General features: G+C 41.6%; 1 protein-coding gene across 3 annotated transcripts; it reads right to left on the bottom strand.

The window, feature by feature from the left end:
* Window positions 1–3,190: 3,190 nt before the first annotated feature.
* Window positions 3,191–17,410, bottom strand: ptbp1a (polypyrimidine tract binding protein 1a). 3 transcript variants are annotated; one of them, XM_044047463.1, is made up of 16 exons: window positions 17,346–17,410; window positions 16,514–16,567; window positions 16,320–16,350; window positions 12,204–12,264; window positions 11,874–12,046; window positions 11,325–11,471; window positions 10,949–11,119; window positions 10,502–10,612; window positions 10,045–10,225; window positions 9,861–9,935; window positions 9,579–9,757; window positions 8,167–8,200; window positions 7,070–7,162; window positions 6,628–6,844; window positions 6,275–6,352; window positions 3,191–6,139 (listed from the first exon to the last, which is right to left on the bottom strand). In XM_044047463.1, the coding sequence occupies exons 1-16, from the start codon at window positions 17,351–17,353 to the stop codon at window positions 6,007–6,009; spliced, it is 1,746 nt and encodes a 581-aa protein (XP_043903398.1). In that variant the 5' UTR covers window positions 17,354–17,410; the 3' UTR covers window positions 3,191–6,006. The 3 variants fall into 3 exon arrangements, with proteins under 3 accessions (XP_043903398.1, XP_043903400.1, XP_043903399.1); XM_044047465.1 differs by having other exon boundaries at window positions 9,579–9,736; XM_044047464.1 differs by having other exon boundaries at window positions 16,320–16,347.
* Between the last annotated feature and the right edge of the window lie 4,791 nt (window positions 17,411–22,201).

The raw sequence follows: 22,201 nt of genomic DNA, 5'->3' as shown, positions 1-22,201 counted from the left end.
GCCTGAGTGTACGGTTACCGAAATAAATATGAAAGTGGGCACAAATAATGTTATTTTAATTATATTTTGCTCACTTGCGCCCGTGGCCCCTAAAACGTCTTTGCACGCCACTCCATTACCAGCGAAGCCATCTGTTTAGCTGTCTCGCATCTGGACTTGTGTAGAAGTTCATGATGTGTTTGAAAGCTGAGGCCTGATGGATGAGGCTCAGAGGGGGAAGAGAGGGGGAGAGAGAGAGAGAGAGAGAGAGAGAGGAGAAGGAGGGAGGGCAGCTGATGGATCGCTGGAACAGTGGAGTCATTTTCCATCAGCGTCCATTAAGGCCCAAAGGGCACGAGGAGGCAGCACCAAGTCTAAAACCTGTGAGCCATAAACCCCCCTGATAGCTGTGAATGACGGAGCGCCGTCACCCGTGCTGCCTCATCTGTGGAGAGCGTGTGTGTGTGCGTGTGTGTGTACAGACTTCTCTGCAGAAACATCCATCTTTTACACATTAACCCTCCGAGTCGACGGAGAGAACGGCGAGGATCTGTCGTATCGATACGTTTGAGCGGAAAGCGGAATTGATCAAGGGAACTGATTTGCCACCACTGCCTCATTTGAAACGACAAAGCGGCATCAGCATGTCGGTGGAGAGAAACACAGTTTATGGACTCGGGGGGGAGGAGGAGGAGGAGGATTTCTCTGCAGTGTACAAACTCCTTTTTGCCAAACAGAATGACTTGCCACCGCATTCCTAAATTCTGAAAGGCCTGTGTTGTAATTCTAAAATGAACCTTTCTCTCGCTCCATTTTCTCCCCACATCTTATTGTGCTTCTAGGTTGGACCCATTATGCAAAGTGTCCTAGTTTCCCTTCTGCCCTGCTCCGCTTGCACAGTAATGCCTATAATTTTGACTGCCGAATTCAGGTAGGGAGAGAACCCAAGCACCCCCGTAACCCAAATACAGCTGCTTGTTGTCCGCCTCTGTGGATGAATTATTCAACATCTGTCTGAGGCGTGCATATGTAAACTGGCGGACAGTCTCCTGATGGCATTTTTTTTTTTAAAGGGGAGCCACTACAGATTTAATACATCCTTCACCTCGCGGCTTGAGGCTTTTCCTCCTCTGCTGTGCCACTCTCAGGAGTCAGCCGAAAATCTCGTGTAAGTCGTACAGACTAAACATTACTGGGAGGATTCGGATACGAAAAGGGACACGAAAGTGAACTTTAATCCAAATGAGTGCCAGTCGGTACGGATACATGATTTATTGCTGCCCAAGATGGACGATGTCGGGTCAGCACACGTTCTACTGTGTCTAACGGACTCTTGTGGGCATTGATCACGTCACAAATCATTCACAGGACAGTCTCCTGAGGTAATTGCTCGCCCTGACCTCATTTACCATTAAGCCACCGCCCGGGACTGAACTAACGCGTGTGGCCATGGGGGTTTGCCCCGTATTTGCTTGATTAGAGACCACAGCACTAATACAGATGAACGTTGCCAGATGTGGCGGGATCTCCACCTCACATGGTTGCATTTAGCGCCGTGCTCGAGCAACACGCGAGGCCAGGGAACGACCCAAGGGTCTGGATCGGGCAAACAAAGACGGAGACAGATCGGGGTGGCCGGCAGTTACACAAAATGACATGCTGAAGCAGTTTAGAGTACAAATGAGGAGACATGTTGGAGACGGGGGTCAGATTGTGTAATAGAGCTTAAAGTATATACAGAATGATCAGATAACTTTTGATTAAATGCAATTTTGGGAAAATACCCCCCTTTTCCTCTCCAAATTGCCAGATTCAGCTCGCATATCTGGCTAGAATAAATTAAGATTAAGGACCACGGCTCCAAGAAATTTTGTATGACTCAAAAAAAACAAACAAACACCACAGATCTATGTTTCAATTCTTTCGCTTTGAGCTATACAATCTCCCCGCATGTCAATGTATTCCGAGGGGGATTTTGTTTGGACTGCTCTCAGCTTTAAATTACTCTTGATGCAGAGATAAACACACACACACACACAAAAATCTGCAAGTAAACAAGGGTCTGGGGTATCAAAGCAGCAACAAAAAAGCTGCCATGGAGTTGCACTTGGACTGCGGCAACATCAAAATACAAGACCCGCCTTCAGATCTTGACGCGGTTAAACGCGCAGCAGATTCTTATGCCATGTGAAGGTTGTCCGTCTCTGTCAGACTGTCGGGTCTTTAAATGTGACCTTCAGGCGGTCTGCGTATGCAAATAACAGGAGAGGAACAAGGGAACCTTTCCTGTGGAATCCATACAAACTTGGGAGTTTCGCTGCGTTTAAGGCGACGCCGCACATGCTACTGGGATTAAATCCAGCTCTCCCAGCAATGCATAACATCCCCAGACACAAAATCTCCCTCGAAAAGTGAGGAAGGTCAGAGGTTAATCCATTATGCTGGGGTTTTTTGGGTTTTTTTTAAGTCTTCAAAGAAAAAGTAGGGTATAAAGACAGAAAACCTAGAGAGGCACTTGAGATTAAGCCACTAACTACTGACAAAGTGAGTGGCAGGTAAAGTCACCTCCACTGAAGAGCCTTTGCTTTGCACCAGAGAGCAATACCTCCCCCTAGCGGCTATGGAGGTGTATAACAATTCAGTCAATGGGATTTTTTTTCATCTTTTTTTCTCAGATCCTTGTTGAACTGACACATACCAGACTTGTTCTATCCTAATTATTCATTTCATGAGACACAGCAACATGGTCTCCATGGCAACCTGTTCTTTTAAGTGAAAAATAGAGCTGCTAAATTGAAAAAGGGGCAAAGCAGAGCACAGGATTATTCAAAATCAAGAATGGCAGGTATCCAGTGTTGCATATCGAATTAACTCTCCGCTTTGCCATTATCAATTCAGCCGTTTCAAAGGGGATCGGAACAGGATTGAGCCCAGATGGGCAGATGGGATGAGTACAAAGTCGGAAATAAAGTAAAGACTAATTAAAAAAAAAAAACAGGACGGGAAATGTGGAAAATGTTACACGAAATGTTAACCGGTACAGAGCGGCAGGTCCAAAGGACAGAGAGGAAGAGACAGGAACCAAATGAGGCCAGATGAAAGAGGGAACAAACTAAAGATTTATTGAAGGCAGCAGAAGATGCAAGAGACGAGAACAGAGTTGCGAAGTGTGGGGGGGGAGGGGGGGCGGGCACATACAGAGACACTCCTGTGTGTTCAGATAGATTTAATGACTTTGTGTTACAAAAAGTTTTGTTGTTTTTACAGCTCCGGAAGAGCTCAATAAGGTCTGTATTGTTTTATCAAAATATACATGTTTTGAACGTAGAGTGGATATAATCCAAATGATTTTGTGGTACAAAAACACGAATATATACAACCATCAAACCCGCTTCATACAATAACCCCAGCCCGCCCTCACATAAAAAAAAAAGAAAAATAAAAGCTTTTGAACAAAAAGACTGAAAAGGTGTATGAACTACACTGTCAACATCACAGCTAGGACTGTGGATCAATTAAGTATCCATTCTAAAGTGATCTCTACCCATATACGGGTCTCTGTAAAGTCAATCAAACGGGGGGGTTAGAAAATACAGTATGTGATGTTACCCAAAAACTCAGGTGACACTTGTCCAAGGCGCTTTGAGAAAACAGAAAATAAGGAAATCAAAGCCTTGTGTTTTTCATAGAAAAGCAGGAATGTGACAAAAAAAAACCTTTGAAGAAATCACAACACTACAAAACAGCAGGGACAGAAGATACTTTGGTCCTTAACAGCAATAACCGTCTGTAAGCTACACGAAAGACTTGTTAAATCATGCATAACAATCTTACAAAAATAGAGACAGAGCAAAATCTGCATCTGGTCCAAGACTACAGTGGTCCGGGCTGTGAAAAACAAAAAAAACGGTGCTCGGAGGCACGCAGGAATGTGACGTGTTTTAAGACTTCAGCGTGATGGTGAACAACTTGGACCTATCGTTGAGGAAAAGTGCACTAAAGAACCTGATTGCGGACACAGACAGGGGATGGATGGGATTTACTCCACCATGAAAATCCTGTTATCCTGAATTTAAGAGAAAAATATACTGGGATTTTTTTTTTTTTTTTTCCTCGACACAGTTTAAGACAAATGTTACCATCAGTTGACAAATGCCTCCCAGCTGCCCTCTCGTGGGTATGATTACCTGAACGTAATGGGATAAAGGCATTGTTGTAAGACGAAAACAGCTGGATGAAGAGGTAAACAACAGACGTCAACTGACCAGGCGGCAAAGTGTCTCAGCCTCAGATTTACAAAAAAAAAACAAACTCAAAAGCACTCAAGGCACTGTGATAATGATCAAACCCAACCAACTACAAATAGATTACCAGTTAAGCTTAGAAGTTATACACATGTAAATGCTAACATTTAAAAAGAAAAAGATAAATGAATATATGCGTCCACATACAGATGAACATAATATGGTTAAATGAGGCCCCGACCACCGTTTTTGTCGACGTGGAGGTGGGCGGGGACTGTGGGACAAGGAGGCTGAAACAGCTCTGCTCCTGTAATGATACACCTAATAGAGCTACATCTCCTAGCAAGGGTTATTAGGCATCTAACTGACTTACATTCATAGTTTCTACATATATATATATATATATTTATAATGAGGCTATATGCATATTAATCCATAGATAAGAAGAAACTGAAGACTGAATGGGCCACTTTCCCCTCATCTTTACAATGCTGGTAACGAGGCATGGAACAGGGAAATAACAAAAGAGAAACACATCATTTCCAAATGAAGCCAGAGCTGTGATTAAAGGCAATCTGGTAGGTGATGGTGGTGGTGGTGGGGGGGTGTAAGGCACAAGAGCATGGATGCTCTTATTGTATTGAACAACTTCAAATAGTGGTATGGTTCCCCCAAAGAAAAGGTGGGTCGTTACAGGATTTAAAAAAAAAAAGACACTGGGAGAAAAGCCATTGGATGGGTCCGTGAGCCAAAACAAAAATCATCATTTCAAACCATCACAGACTGGCCAAACAGGTTTGAAGCAGTATTTCTAGAAGGCACACACACACACACAGAGAAAAGAGATATCCACACGGCTATCATATGAGGAATGACGCATGTTGGTTGTGGATCAGATTCATCCACGGTCTGCGGTGGAGGAGGGGGGTCTTGTCTGTCTTCTTTTGGTCTAAAGTGTCAGTTCATCAGCTTTCTCGACTTAACCTCGACGCAGATTAAGTTTTGATATGTTTCTGTGGAGAATGTTGTCCGTGTCCCAGTGCTCTTAAATATCGATGATGGAACAAATCATTTATCAGTTTGGGGACAGAGGGTTACCTGATTTATACAAAAGGATAGGATGAAAAATGTGCTTTGATTATTTCTAAATTTGGACTATTTTTTGTTTACATCAACAGGTATACATGTATGTGTGATATATCCAGGCTGCTGTAATTGTGCCCTATAAAAAAAAAAGAGAGAGAGCTGTGTGGGGCTCATTTTAAATTACCTGCAAAGTAAAAAAAAAAAACGGCAACTATGCACAATTCCTAACAATCTTTGTTACCACTTGCCATTTTCAGTCTGAAAAATGCTGCTGTTTACTGTAGCCTTGGGGATTTTGAAAAATGATAATGTGCCAGAAGTGGAAGTAAGAAAAGAAAAAAAAAAAAGCCACTTGAATTCATCTACATCCTGTAAGTCACACTGTAATGCCACAGGATCAGCTAGAGCAAGCGTGTGTCGCTGAAAACACAAAAAAAATAAGTAAAAACAGCAACGACTATTCTTTGCATCGTCTAAAATATTCGAAATACAAAAAGTTTTGTGTAGAACTTGTGAAAATATTTGGAATTACACGATACCCAAACCCATTAATGACGGGGAATGACTAATGGAGGAGGGAGCAACACTCTGCACAGAAACACAGCCACAAACATGTTATGGTTCTATTTCCACTGAATGGGAACTTGATAAAGGTTGCATTCAGGCGGTAATAGATTTGGAGGGAGGGGAAAGGCACTCAGATGGTGGACTTGGAGAAGGACACTCGAAGGTGGTGGTTCTCTCCCAGGTCGTGGTTGTGGAACTCAATGAGGGACTCAATTGACTCCTCGACTGAGCCCATCTGGATCAAGGCCATCTTGCGGTCTTTTCTGTAACAAATACATAAACAAAGCCGTTTTAAGAGGCTGCCTACTTATGTGTTGGTTCCTCCAGTATATTCTATAGTTTTCTCTACACCTTTGAGTTGTTATTTAGATCCAAATATGACTTGGACTGGGACTTACTGAAAGAATTTGAAGGCCTTGACTGTGGCTCCTGAGCTGCCAAACAGTCTCCTGAGGTCATCCTCCACCACAGAAGGCCTAAATGAAAGGGCAACAACAAAAAACAACAGTGCTTAGTATCTACACACTGGTGTGAATAAACAAAGCACAAGACGCATGATTCCATCTTAAATACCACCTCTAGAGTAAACATGTTTAGACAATACTATCACCACAACTTAATCCAAAGCACTAAATATAGAAAAGAACGAGTCAGGACTACAAAGGGAGATTTCCAAAAAAAAAAAAAAAAAAAATGTAAGCAGAGAGGCAGAGAGTGGGAGTGAAAATGAGACTCTTGAGGCAGCACTCACGGTATGTTAGAGAGGTGGAGTGTTGCAGAGGGTGGGAAGATGTTGGAGTAATTCTTGGAGCCGGGCTTCTTAAAGCGGTGCAGTGGCGAGTTGCTGTAGTCCTTTGTGAGGCCCTGTTCCTCGTGGCCTTCTCTAGGTAGCTGCACCGTGGTGTGCTTCGACAGCGTGACGCGCATGGCTCTGCCGTGCAGCCGCTGACCGTTCAGGTGGCTCATTGCTACAAAAAAAATAAAGCACGAATAATAATATAAAATGTGCACAACAGCTTGTTTCTATATGCCATTCATTAAGCTGTTCCTTTTATTTGCCATTTCAAATCACTTGAATGAGTAATTTAGTACTTAAAAGGGCTGACTGAGCTTGACTGATAGTTTGAATATCCTTATTTCCTTTGTACATTCAGACAAAAAAAAAAAATGTTTTATAAATGGAGGGTAGCTACCTAGCTGAGCCTGTGTGCCATCAGACATTTGGATCAGAGCATTCTCCTTTTTGTTGAACAGGATCTTCACTCTTATCACATCGCCATAAACACCTAGGGGAGCAGAGGACACCGGTGTCACAAAACAAGAGCAACGGCGACCGAGACAGGAGCCACACAGTCACGCACAGCAACAAACAAACAAAAATTTTAAACATCAAGTCAGACACGTTCCTATTCATTCTGCGACTACATACGACTCTTTCTAGTACAACAAACTAACTGGCAGGCCATCTAGTCATTTTACGTTCAATTCCATTTGGGACTTCTACAACTAACCGTACATAAGCCCTCTCACATGGATGCCGACAGTGAAGCTAAAATGGTTCTCAGAAGTAAACGATCTTAAGGTGGAAAAGAATCAAGGAGAGGTTCTGATCGGTTTTGACCTATAGAAGCTGACTACTTGATTAGCTTGAAGGCCTGATAGAGAGACGTGCGAGGAATAAACTAAACATGCACATACCTAAATTGGAGTTATGGATACAAACTGCAAAAGTATAAATATGGTGACAATATCCAATAGATATGTCAACTCACACTCACTAAAAGAGCAGCAGCATTTCATCTTGCCATTTACTTTTGCTGGGTGACTCAAGGCAACCACCAAAACTTCAATGTAAACATTTAATTTGATGAATTTGAATGGAATTGGTTAAGTTTGAGACAAAGGCAGATGCATCAGGATTACAACGATCCCTACATATTTCTTTAATTAATATTACCATTATGGGGGTTTGTTCTTTGAATATGAAAAACTAATAGCTTTTTGCCAATGAAAATTAAACAAAGGCAGTTTATTAAATGAAATGCTGCAGCTTTGTATGGTGTTATCACCTTACTTCCCTTACACAAACCCACAACAACCAAAACAGATCATACAAACCCCAAAAAACACAGACACCCCCACCCTTCAAAGCCCCATAGCCTGATGACGAGCCATCAGTGGTTAAATAAAACAAAACAAAAAAACAAAGCCAACATAATGAGACAAGACATGCCCACCTTGCCAGGTAACAGTAGTAATAAAAAAAGGAGATGAAAGGATGATAACGTACCGAAAAGAATAAAGAGGCAGTGTGGCGTAACGCTCTTTAGAGACAGCAGGGGGAGCAGCGGGGCAGGGGGCCAAAGGGGGAGAGGGAACAGGGGACAGGGGAAAAGAGACGGAGCGGAGTGGAGGACAGTGGAGTGGAGTCGGGACATGTCCGCAGGCCACAGGCAGCGAGGTCCACAGGAAGGCCACAGTACCATGGAGGAAGGAGAGGCATGAGGGACGAAGAGAATGAAGAGAGTACAAGAGGAGAGGATTCAGACAGCGTGAGAGGAGGAGGAGAACAGATAGAGACAAGATGAGGTGGAGAAAAGGGAGATGGTGGAAGGACAGATGGTGGCAAAGTCAGGGGGAACCGTAAAGGTGCCAATGGTGTGTTTTCAATTTGTGGATAGTGTCCAAATTGGGGACAATGAACAGGGGAGAAAGAGGGTTGGGTTGGGTGGGAGGAGTGGTCGTAGTAGTCACAGGAGTGGCAGAGGGGAGAGGAGGACAGAGGGTACAATTGGTCATGGGGCGTGCAGTCAGTTGGCAAAAGTTGACGTGAGGGGTGTTTCAAAAACAAAAAAGAGGGAGAGGGAGACAGAGAAAGAAGAGAGAAAAAAGGAAGTAAAAAACAAGGTCAGTATACACAAAGAAATGTAGTGCTTCAGACAGTAGAATTGGCTAAATTAAAATGCATTGTCACTATGGGAACACTAGAAGAAAAAGAAGAGAAAAAAAAGATTAACAATGAAATACAGAAAAAAAGGCAGAGACAATATGTACTTTTGGACTACAGGATATTGGTGTTTAAATTATATTAAAATCATCATGCTAACAATAATCTGAAAATCAGTGAGAATAAAAACTCATGTTTAATTTACATGTATGAGTACATAACTACAGTAAAGGTAATGAGTGCGACAGAGAGCGACATAAATTCTATACACTATATGTCTAAAATAAAAAAATAAAATTACCTACATAATGGACATGTGTACTGAGAAAAGTAATATTGTCTCTCCAACAACTCAAGAATGATTTCAACTAATGGACAAAAAAATGAAGATATGAAATGGTAAGTTTAAAAAAATAAATAAATAAAAGAAGTTAGTGGTTTTGAATAAACTTTAAATTCACAGTGAGCAAAGTGGCAGGTCAGAAATGCAGCAGGTTTGGTCAAACACAGAAAGGTCCTGAAAGAGAAGAGGTTTCGACTACATGGCTGCTCTTTTGATTTTCTATGAGTGGTCGGGGCATTCCAACTAATCACATCGTGGTGGTGGGAGACTGAGGAGGGACAAATGCTGGTTTCTCTTGAACAAATGGATTTAGGTCCATAAATCAGTGTGAACACGAGACACCATTATTTTGCTTTGGACTGCACCAACACAGGCAGGACATAGAGCGGCTTAGGCCGTTTGGTTTACTGACCTCAGGGTTCAGATTGCTGACCAACAACACATTGTGTCCACCAGTGGCTGTGAGCCCTGAGAGGCCGAGTCGGCTGGCAGCCGCCGCTGCAGCCGCCATGCCGCCGTGGCCAACACCAAGGGACGCCAGGGCACCGGGGATACCAGGCATCGACAGACCTACGTGGGGGAAATTAACTCCTGTGAATGTATTGCATTGTAGACAGGGTAAATAGCAGGAACATTTCAGAAAATCAGTATATTTGCCACAATGTGAAAAGAGTAACAGGGATTGTACACTGACCCTGTTGAAAGGCAAAGGTTGGGGGGAAGGCATGGGCTCCTCCAAACGGAGAGGCGGAGATTATGCCAGGCGCAGCTGAAACAAAGGGGAAGGATATGAATACAAGCACACGGTTCTGCATCAAATGTAGAAACACATTTTTGGATGTGAAGAGGAAAAACAACAACTTGCCCCCCAATCTTACCAAATGCAGCAGCGGTCATCGCCTGGTGATCAATAGAAGGCTGTGAATCAGCAGTTGGGAGGTCTGGTCGGGTGTAGTCTCGGCTCTTATCATTGTTGTACTTGACATTGAGGCTGGTGAGCTTGGAGAAGCTTATTCTCAGGGTACAGCAGGCATTGTAGATGTTCTGTCCGTCCAGAGACTGTGACAGATGAAGACAAATTAGGCTGCGCGTACATACACACGTGTGGTCGATTGTACGGATTGTGACAAAGCGCTAAGGTTAACAACCTCATGTTGACAACGTGAAATGAAAAAACAGAGTAAACGTGAAGATAAGGGCAGTGCAGTGAAGGAATAAAACTAAACACAAAACGCAAACATGATGGTTAAGATACAAACAACTTTACAGATGTGAGTACTTAACTAAACCTTAAAGTTGGATAATGACAACGAACACAAGTTGTTCCAGTCTTACCAGTTTAGCATGCTGTGCAGTCATGCCATCAGCATACTGGATCAGAGCCTGGAACTGATTGTTCTTGGTGAAAGTGATGATCTTCAGCACGGTACCAAACTTAGAGAAAATCTGGAGCGGAGAGAGGTCACAAATGATCATTTACTAGAACTGGAAAGTGCCTACTGTGGTTAGCTTTTTAAAAACTGCATATAGAATTATTCTTCTCTACATCTTCCTGACTGAGGCTAAGCTGCCGTGATCCTCACTGTCATTATTATTCCAATGACTAGAAGACAGTGTTGCAATTTTAGCAAACAGGGTAAAAAGGGCTGCAACTTTAAAAAAGGAACCAGCAAGCACTTAATATACAATTGAATATATATAAAATAACAGTTCTTGAACTGCAATCCATTCTATAATATTTTTCTACATTTACACAGTAAATTTGACAGAATTGGCCTGTACCTGGTGAAGCACATCCAGGGTGACAGGGTAGAAAAGGTTTTCCACAATGGTTCTCAGTACAGGGCTTTGAGCCCCTGCTCCTGCCATGGTAGCTGCTTCTGTGGAAATGGCCATGGCTCCCATTCCACCTCCATGCAGTGCGTTGACTGCTTGCAGAGCTGCCTGTGCACGCTGAGATGGAAAAGCAAAAGAAAACTCTTCACATGGATGGAAAGAATTTTGCAGTTGGTGAAACATTTTGTGTACGCCATCTTCACCATATGGACAGAGTTGGCAAATTAAAAATTCACATTCAACCAACACACATTTTGAATGCAATGACATTAGATTAAGCGGGGGGTGGGGAACATATCAAAATTAAATTAAGAGCCCTTACTACTTGGTTGGGGGAGTTGTCCGTCTTGAGCTCCTTGTGAGTCGAGTACTGCATGTAAATGGGGTGGCTTCTGATGACGGGAGTGACAGAGGAATAGTAGTTCACCATCGTCTGTGCACACTCCTCGCTGTTCAGTTCTAAGAACGCCTGCAGGGAGGGGGGAACCAGTCAATCAGAAACATCCAATCGATTTCTCCCAACATAGACAATAACATACCACATTAGTCAATGCTGATTAAGAATTCTTAACTTCCCACATCTGTTGCCAACAATTGTAATCTACAGAAATGTATTTTGAAATCTTAGTTAGTTGACACAAAACACCTCATACATGAACACAGAAGATAATGAAGTATTTCAAGTGAGCTGGCTATTTTCCTCCAGGGAATCTGAGGAAGTTGTCCCCATAGACTATGAACCACAAGGACACCAAAAGAGTCATTGTTATAGTTTTTTTGGGTCAGAACAAAAGGACAGAAAACTAATCCCTTGTCCGAGGTCTTAAAAAACACCCAGGAGTCAAATGAGACCTGCATTTTTTTGCCTTACCTGATTTTTCCCCTTCAGCATTAGCAGATTAGTGACCTTCCCAAAGGGCAATCCCAAGCCAATAACTTCTGCCTCATTTATGTCGTTGGGAAGCTTGCGTACGTGGACCACACGTGATGGTACACCAGGACTGCGGACGTCACCTTTGAATTTTTTGCTATCGTTGCCATTGGCTGCAAGGGAAAACAGAGGCAGATACAATCAGGATAGGAACAGAAGGCTCTGGTTCCTCTTGAATAATGGATTGATTGTCATGACAACGCCAACAACACAGACACGACAAGCACTTTCAATAAAAAGGATTCGCCCCTCCCTGGCAACCCCCCCTACCTGAGTTCATGATATAGGGCCCGTTAGATATGCAGGAAGAAAAGAGTTCGTCAGATCCCCTCTGCAGAAGAACAGAAAACAATGGTTTATTTCAGTGCATTCACCAGTGACAGCACAGCTTAGCAGGTGGAGAGCACGGCTCTCATATTACCAGGCCACTGTGTGATAAAGGAGGAAGTAATCTGATAACCAAAAGAGCTTGGAGCAAACATGCATGAGAAAAACTCCACCTTTCTCACCATGAGGAATTCAGTGAACCACCTTGTCTGCAAGAATATATTACTTCCCACAAACTGACATCTTCTGGTCTTACATTCTCTTCTCTAAAGCCCCTAAAGCACTAACATCAGTAGGTATACACAAGTAATTAAGCCCAGGTGAAGCCTCTAAAAAGGGCAATTACCACCATTCCTAGACCTCCCATCACTCATCAATACGCCAAAAGAAGATGAGCAGGGGGAAGGGAAAAACAAATAAAACAACTGCAGTATAACCGCATTATAACCGACAGCAATAATGTGATAGTTACTATTTTGCATCTTTTACTTCAGCCTCCCTTTAAATCAATTGTTAAATGATTTGATAGCAGAAAAATTATATTGAGTTCTTAAAAGGAAGGACCACTCCAAACATGAAAGGCAGGCTAGGGTTCAGGAAGGCACATAACCTTGCAGCGGAAATGGCACATCTCTTGCAAAAATTAAAGGTTAAAATATCATCACCCAGGTCATTAATTTCCACTGATGCCAACTGGAGCCAAACTGATAAAGGACAGAGCACTGCGGAGTCATTTAACCCAGGAATGAATGCTGATTAAACATATTTTACCTGTAAAAAAAGCATTTGAACTGATTTTTTGACTGGTGGGAAAGGGGTGTAAACATACTACCTACAGTTTATAAATCTAAAAACACACTAGTCATCTTCGAGAAAACAGGTCAGCAGTAAATGCTGAGCATAAAAGCAGCTGTCAGTCAGTACAAGCCATTCTCTTACAATTCAGTATGAGGAGGAAGAATGAACTCCTCTGAATAGGAAAACAAGACGGAGCTACTAATAGCGCACACTAGTTTAGCGTCTGCTGAAAGAGCCTCATCCAGATGCTCTCTCCCTTCCTCAAGTAGATATAAAATGCTGTTTCAGCCTTGTTCTTGTGGATGTGTGTGTGTTTGTGGTTGTGCAAGATGAAGTATTGCAGTCACAAGAAGTGGCTCAGCAGCCTAAGCTCTACAGCACTCTACAATGATGGTCCTGTTCAGGCTGAGACTAGGGGCATTGTTATACAGCTGCACACACATATGGAGGCCCGAGGACTCTCTGGGAGTTGAAGGGCCCTGCAGTGTTTTGACAACTACCAGTCTAACAGGTTTGGAAGTATTCTTCTTGACAAACTAAATCTTGGCCTTTGTAACGACAAGGCCGTAGAGGGGTTCCCAGTCAGACAGGAAAGTATACTCATAAAAGGCAGGAATGAGGTTATGGGAGAAAATGGTGGTTTGGGGTACTGAGAGTTGCGTGAAAGCAACACTACAGCAGTAGTACAAACTACCCTTTGACTTCCAGATGGTCGGGCTGACTCAGCCATCCTCACAGACACCTACGCAAACATGGTCTGCAATCATAACCCATGAATTTAAAAGAAACAAAGGACAATCTTATGCTTCAGGATTAGGGACCTAGTTTTTTTTGCCAATTTCAAGTATTGACAAATGGAATGCCTAAGCTTACTAAGACAACACAGACAGGAAGTCTGACAATTTTAGGATTAACGTTTAGTAGAAAAGAAAACTGCTAGTAACAACAATATTTGTATTACAATAAAAATGGCATGGGAGCAACGCAAGGCACAAGAAACATAGGAAGGAAGAGACTCGATGGCCTTTGTTGCAGTGTCACATTATCAGTCAGCAGACCAGCTCCAAACAGGAAGAGCAGCAAGATCAGGCCTACTTCCAAGGGTTTCACAAACTTCCTCTTAGAAAATAACAGTTACTGCTCTAGTTGGACTCGCTCTCTCCCCCTTCTTCCTCATTCTAATAATATCTACAGAGCTGAGACAGAGTAGGAGCATCAAATCACATGCATGACTTAAGACTGGACTGCAATTGACTGTCAAATAAGCCTGTAGCTTTGGGAGAAAGTATGTTGCAGAGTGCAAAATGGCACAAAGCAAAAGTTTACTTGCACAGCTAATTGAAGAGAGAACTGGAGTCTAAACCAACACTGTGCAAAACCACTGTGCCAAACTGCTCAGATCCTTTGTTAGCTCAGAATGCGGACAGTTTAATAGTAACCTTTCTGGGACGATGACACAAATCGTTGGCACGCACAATGAAAGTATGGCGCAGCTTCCTTTTGCTGACAAAGGCCTATCCTCAAGATTACATTAAATATCGCACATATTTTACACACTACCCACATTTTATTTTAAATTTTGATATTGGTAAGAAGCTCCATTTGAAGTTTTAAGTCACATAGTTCCGAGTATTGACATCATAAAGTTGAGGAAGACCTGATTACTCTGTTCTAGACTATTTCTGAATATGGACAGTGTCTGTTCCTACACAGTGAGTGTTTTAATGCTTCAACATAAAGCCCCTAGATCTGCTTTGAAATAAAAAAAAAGATAGATTATGGCACACCTGGGTTTTATTACATCAAAGAAAGAAAAACCCTCCGGCTATTCTTTTGTACTTATGTCTGCAAGCAACCTTATGTTGGCCTCTGCTGGGTGTTGATTGGTGGAGTAATCTTTCAGTAAAAGCACAAAGGAGAGGAGCACAGGTATAGACATGTTTACTCTGTGTGACCAGCCCTCGCCTGTGGAGGGGGCAGGGAGCTGCACCTCACCAGGGGGCTGGAGGGGAAGATTGGAATGTGACCGCAGAACGCCAGACACTCTGCCCAGACGGAATAATTACAGATTCCAGGATGGCAGTGCTCCATAACTCTGCATCATCATTACCACATCACATCAAATCCAGAAAAACAGGAAAAGTTTGACAAAGAGGCACACCGGGAGTGGCATCCTGACCATCTATCAGCACCTGATAAGATGGGGCTTTGTTAATTTTGTTAACAAGTAATGGGTCAAACTGAAATGAATGTAGGTGGGGGGTGTCCCTGTTATGGGTGACTATATTAGAGGGCTTGTTTAAACAGCGTGGAGACCTTTGAGCAGGAGGATGGTTACAGCTTTCAGTGGAGATCAATTACCTCACCCACACATAGCAGCCCTAAGCCCAGTCACCAAGGATTACTACTTTAACAGGCATTTTTATTGGGTACAATTACTAACCAACAGTTCCTTCTTCAACAAAATTACACACATTAACAGAAATGAACATTAAGCAACTATTTGCTCTTCGTTTGTTTTACATGAGCAAGTAGAGGGCTCTTGAAATGGGAAAAAGTGGATTTAGGCAGATTTCAATCACTAGCTTAACATTCCTCTAAGACCCAAACTCTTTAAAACAGAGCGTGAACAGGAAGTTTAATTTCCCCAAACAATCACAGTAGAAAAACAAAGCACCACCTTAGATTAACAATTTGAATTGAATGATCAAAAAGTCTGTGTTCACAATCCTGAGAATTTCTACCCAACAACATATGCTGACCCTTTGGGTGCATTCCATAAATGTTTAAAAAAGGGAGATCCAGCCTGCAACTGCAAACTCATTATACATGAGTAATGGCTTTCCACGGCACTTCTGTAATTATAGAGGAAGCTCTTGCAAACCGACAAACTGCGCATCTTACATCTCCAGTATCAACAGCGTACTTTTTCGATCGCGCTGGGACTTGTTAATCTTCTTCAACAATTCCAAAAATGTGGGCTTGTAGTGGCTCACATCAAGTGATTTGTAGTGCCATCGAGTAATCTGATCACTTCATAGAGTGAATTACAAATATGACACACATGTCTATATATTGAAACAGCATAAATACCATACAGACCATTTCAGTCACAAATTACTTTCTGAAGCATGGTTAATATGTTCGTGGGTATAATAATCAACAACCCTTTAAACTATAGGATATATTTTTAGCTTGCATAATTCATCTGCCAGCAACAGGAGGAAAAGTGAATGCACAAAAGACTCAAATGTGGCTTACCTTTGTGCCTACTGATATGTCATGGACACTGCTGCAATAAAAAAAAAAGCGGAAATTAATTTATATAAACCAGAACTTGTCACACGATCCACTCCAAATTAAACACGTATTGCTGGTTAGCAAAACGTGACAGACCTCCTTGAAACTTGATTATTCGAGGTAAAGTTGGTCATGCACAAAAAAAAAATACTTACTCAATTTCAGGGACGTAGCCGGATCCCAGAGGGTACAAGTCAGCGTCTAGGCGGCTGCAGAGGATTGGCAAGACATGAAGAAAAAGTTCAGTTTCAACGGTTCAACGTCGTAACGAAAACAGCATCCAGACGTACACGTTGAAACGACTTGTCTCGCGAACTCATGTCAGCATTCGCTCGGCTTTCGGAAGTAACTGTCAAATTCAGGTGACGAGAAGAGTAGAATACGCTTAAACGAGACAAAACCCTATTGTGTTCGCAACCCCGTTTAGATAAAGCTCCAAAAACATAAAGTCTCGGGTATCAGTCAACATTTAATGTTCAGGCCAGATATCTTCAACATGGCCCTGGCACTCCGCGGACAAATGAATGCGGAAATGAGACACGTTGCTTTAGCTAACGCTCAAGTTCCCGTGTAACCAACTTACGGTGATACACTCAGACAAAACTGGGTAAAGTATGCAGTAAAGAACAACAGCGTGAGTGAGTTTACTAAAAGAAAGCCAGGTTTTGCCCTCAACACGCGCTCAATATATGAAGTTGATGGCGGCTGGTGTGGTTTATATACACGCGACATATAAAATGGCTCATGTAATTAACATTTGTTAGCTAGCTACGGCTACCAACTGCTAGTTAGCAGGAGCTACTGCTAACTGTTGCATGTTTTGACGAAAAACAGTTTGAAGTAAAGTTTCCCGGTCCAACTGTTAAAAACGACGCGGTCGTCGGAGTCAGACTGATTTGATGAGACGCCCGTTAGTTTAAATAAGTTAGGCGGCGGTCGGTTTAGCTTTGAAAAATCGAGTCTTAAGTGCGGTTCTGTTCCACTTACCCGTCCATTGCACAAGAAAAAAACTGCAGGTCTGAAGCGAAGGTAGGGCGGCAGAGTCGCTTGATTTTCTTACAAAATGGCTGAACACACGGAGGCGAGCGCTGATTAGTCCAGGCACTTCCAAGAGCCAAAAGCAGGCGGAGACTCGCCCCTGCTGGAGCCGCCATTGGACAAGACGGCCATCATTTTGTGAAAAAAGAGATCCGCGGCAAATTTCCAGTGGTATCACATCAACGGTGGTTTTGTATGATGGAAAAATAAGCTTGGGTTTGCTCTACAACATCAAAGCACAACAAGGCCTTTCTTTCAAGAGACCAATGATAAAACTATGCGTTACGTTTCTTTTATTTGACACAGCAATCTTATGACACCAAACAACACAAGACCAGTTTACTCAGTTGTCAGTTCATTAGGTTAACCTATAACTACTGTGCTCTTATGTTTTTCCACCAACAATTATAGAGTTAATAATAAATACACACTCAGTTTCAGTTTAGTAGGTAAGAAGAAATACACCTGTTATGTTTGACTGTGTTTCCTATGATGAAAATTGCACTTTGCACTACACCACCAAAACACTTCACGGCTATTATTATTAGCATTATTATTAGCATTATTATTATCAAGTTACATTTACACCCAGCTGTGAGTTATTTAAGTACAGCAAAAATATTAAAATATCGCTTGTTGCTGTTCTAATCTTCTATCTGAGAAATGCCACTGCTGTATTGTTCGATTATTCACTGTATATTAATGCATTAATATATAGGTAGGCATTGTGTGACAACTAGCATGGAGGTAAAGTGAATTACTTTAATGTAAAACAGTGCATCATACTGTGCATTTACAACCTTTTTAATGTGAAATAAACGGAAATCAAACGTCATTTTTTTAGGAGGAATTCATTTCACCACTGTAAATAAGACTAAGGATCTAAAGTAACTGTTATTCTTATATATTAGATCAACTGCCCTCCTATTGTAAATGTGTTGGGTTTATTTACCAGATCTGATTCTACTCGCAGTCTATTGTGAAGACCTATTCAAATGCACTGACTGATTAGATCAGTGAGATGCATGGACAACAGAACAGGTTTTAGGCGGAGACAACTCCATAGAAACTGCTAACTGCCCCGATACAATAGTTTGTCAGCCCCCGCACAGAAACAATGTTATGATGATAAAAAAAAGTCAACATTATTGTGGTGAAAAATTCCATACACTTGTCAGATTAGGCTGCATGTGGATGTTGGAGGTAAACAACATGATATAGCAATTATAGCTAGTTTTCACAACCCCGTCCCTTTAAGTTAGACTCAGGTTAATACCAAAACCAATACACAAGCTTGTTAGTATTACTAGGAGAGTTAGTGTAGTTCCCATAACATATCATAAACATTAAGTTATATTTAGCACCCATGAGTTGTCATGTTCACACTAAAAAAACAGAGCCATTCAAACACGTGATTGGATTTTATTTATTTATTTTAACTCATTCACTTGATGGACCCAGAATGTTGTGTGTCCGGGAGGTAACGCAAACCTAGATAACGTGATAAATGTGATGTATACTGTTTGTACCTGGTGATGAAACACTAATTGGGCTACCAAGGATGATATGTTGAGTTCTTTGTTTTCCACAAATATCGGAAACAAATGAGATTAGGCGAATATGGTCACATTCGACCACATCAAAGATTTAGTTTTTGGGTTTTTTTTATTACCTTGTTACACTGTCCATTTTATTTGTGTGTGTAATCGCACAGGAAAGGAAATGACTGGTACTTGTTACCATAGCAGCAACTCAATTTTGCTCAGACCTCATGGGGCTAGTTGGGATGATTTATGTGGCAGTCTTTCAACATACGTATACGTTAGATCTTCTTATCTCACAAATGGAATTTTCTTCTCTTCCCACTCATGTAAAATTATGTAAAATAATCCCTCCATTTCCGTTTCAGTCCCTTTGATATATATATTTTTTTTAATGTTCCACTGGTCCAATCGAAGATATTAATATTTTTCATTTGTGCTTGTGGGAGAGTTTAGAAAAACATTGTGGGGACTATGACCTAAAAACAGCGGCACACAGTATTGTCTCTGTTTTGTGAGGTGGAACTGCGCCTCTGCATCTTTTACATGGTAAAAATCTGTCTCATCACAGAGGACGCGCTCACAATGATAATATTCCAAATACATAATGGACTCAAGACAATTTACAAATTGCTATTTATCAGAGACAGCATAAAGATATTTAATTAAAGCTGCTGCTGTTGTTGTTACTGTTTTTGTTGATGAATGCCTCTTTTCATTGCCTCTCCTTTGTCCCCCGAATTCACCCCTCTCTCTCTTCCCCTCACACACACACACACACACACACGTTTGTGCAGCTATTCTACGCCCTTAACAAAGTGTTATCCTTAATCCTAACCATAACCAGTGAACACATAAACCTGACCTTAACCTAACCACAATTCAAATATTAGCCCTAAACTCTATTAGCCCTTATTAGGACCTGGTTTTGGACCCGTGAGGACAACTGGTCCTCCTGACTAGTTCAATGTTTATGCCACACAAGGTCCTTAGGAGGTAACAAATACAAGTACACTCACAGACGGTATGTTGGACTACAGAAAGACTAATTTACAAAATGGTCGATGTCTGCTCTCTAGTGTTATGTTATGGGAACTGCAAGTTCCAAAAACAGGTTAATCTTATCCCCATTTTGAAGCTACAATTCCATATCTGCCTAATATACTTCAGCTGGACATAATAAGACTAATTATTAGCAGTAGTATCATGGCAATCATTATAATAATGCACAGGCTCCTCTCAAAGATGTTTATCTTCTGCCCATCTGTGGCTCCATCAGCTAAGCTGCCAAAAAGCACACACATCATTAGCCGGGGTCTTTTCTAACACATATGGTTAATTACATATACACACTGGTTTGACTCGCTATAAACAAAGAGTAGTTTTATTCAAGATTTAACATTTAGACGACCACAGAATAGATGAACAGGCATTGGTCTAACACAAGTTTGCTTTTTTTTCCTGCTGCTGTCCCAGAGACCCACTATCAAGCAAAGCCTTAGTTTGCTGAATTTGACTTAAACAAACGTACAGGTTATTTGTAGCTATACACACACATGTACATGTGTATACACTGTATGTACACTGACTGACACTTAATCTGCATAGGTTAACTTATATGTAAGGCATTACATAATGTGTAATGCCTTACATATATGTTGGTTGTTTCTTGTCTGTATATCATCATGATGATTAAAAACCTCAAACAGTTTAAAAAAAAAAAAAAAAATGGGTACAGGATACAAAGTTTTTTTCCTACCGTCTGAAACGCACTTATGTATAGATGTAGATAAAGTGTAATATTCTACCATACTGTAGTGACAGTCCGGAGTAGAGGGCAGTGTTTACACTGGGTCATCATGACCAGGAGCAGAGCAAGAACAAAGAAAACCCGAGTCTAAAACGGCGACAGACAGACAGACAGACAGACAAGTCTAACCAACTGAACCTGACAAAGGCACCAACAATACACTTTTTTCTTAAAAAAAAAAAACACAACACACAATATAATGCACTAAAAAGGCCATATGAAAGGAAAAAAAAGACATGAGAGTCAATAAAAGAAACAATGCCGCAAGATGTACAATTGCAGTGAAACTGTACACATGGAACGCGTAGGCTATGTTTCGTCCGTTTGTTGACCTCCCGTTGGAATGTTAATGGCAGGTCACTTCTTTGATGGTAAATGGAGGCAGGACTTGAGGAAAATGCGTCTGGCACTGAAGGCTGCAAGAAACTCTTTTATTCAACAAGTCTATACAGGAGGCAGTAGATTCCCACTATTCCCGCCTCACTTCATTTGTGAAGGAAGGAGGGGAACAAGCAGGACAATAGTTGGCGGATGGGATGGAGAGTTTAGCACCAACTTCAGAGTTTTTTGTTTTTTTTTTAACTGCGTGTCTCCGAGTTTAGAAGATGGATCTGTGGGAACTGAACCGAGAAAAAGAAAGAGAGAGACCATGAGAAAACGGCGATGTTGTGCAGATGAACATGGACGAGCAGAAGTCTGACAAATGAATGAAGACACAAAGACAACAAACAGGCTTCCAGGGCTTCGTATGGCAATGGCGTATATATGCTTTGATATTTAATGCTAGCAATCTGCAGATTAAATAGTTAGAGACTATTTACTTTCTCACGTAATATATTATTTCTATTGCAATAATGACTAAAATACCCTCGGACACCTGGGGTTAATCTATTCTTCATATTCTGTTCTTAGCCACACAAGTTTTAAGGTCACCGCAAATGAAAGGCTAAATCCCAAATATCTTATTATGTGAAAATCTATTCCAAGTACTAACTTGTATACAGAGGAGGAGTCAGGGGTTAAACTGGGAGTGAGGAGGACACAGACCAGCAGCCGATCGACACACAGTGAAATTACAGAATCATCAGATTTTTATTTGGTTCATAAAGAGACAAAAAAGACTCTCGTTGTTACGGTAGTGACTAATCCCAATTTAACCCCTGGTTTTTACATTCATGTGAACTTGACAGCATAATAATAAAGACCTAACAAGTGACAAGACGCTCATCAATGTTGCAAGGCTTCATGCAGTGCTACCTTGGAAGATTTACACTGAGGAAGAGAGAGAGAGCAAAAAAATACTTAACATAACATTGTGATCAAAATGTACGCATCCATCTTATTTTCCTTATTATCTTCGTCGTGTACACGTGTCTCACACACACACACACACACACACACAGCAACTATGAGACGATCCCTAAGAAAACTTAACGCATGTCCCTAACGCTGCC

This window comes from Solea senegalensis, linkage group LG16 (genome assembly GCF_019176455.1).
Source record: "Solea senegalensis isolate Sse05_10M linkage group LG16, IFAPA_SoseM_1, whole genome shotgun sequence".
Classification (NCBI taxonomy): domain Eukaryota; kingdom Metazoa; phylum Chordata; class Actinopteri; order Pleuronectiformes; family Soleidae; genus Solea; species Solea senegalensis.
This window is presented reverse-complemented; position numbering and strand designations above follow the sequence as displayed.

What these genes read in the sequence shown, in the direction of transcription:
- ptbp1a (XM_044047463.1), bottom strand. An exon ending in CTGCACAGCATGCTAAACTG is followed by an intron (nt 10,226 to 10,501) that starts GTAAGACTGGAA and finishes CATCTGTCACAG; the next exon opens with TCTCTGGACGGACAGAACAT. An exon ending in CTGCCTCTTTATTCTTTTCG is followed by an intron (nt 7,163 to 8,166) that starts GTACGTTATCAT and finishes CTGCTCCCCTAG; the next exon opens with GTGTTTATGGCGATGTGATA.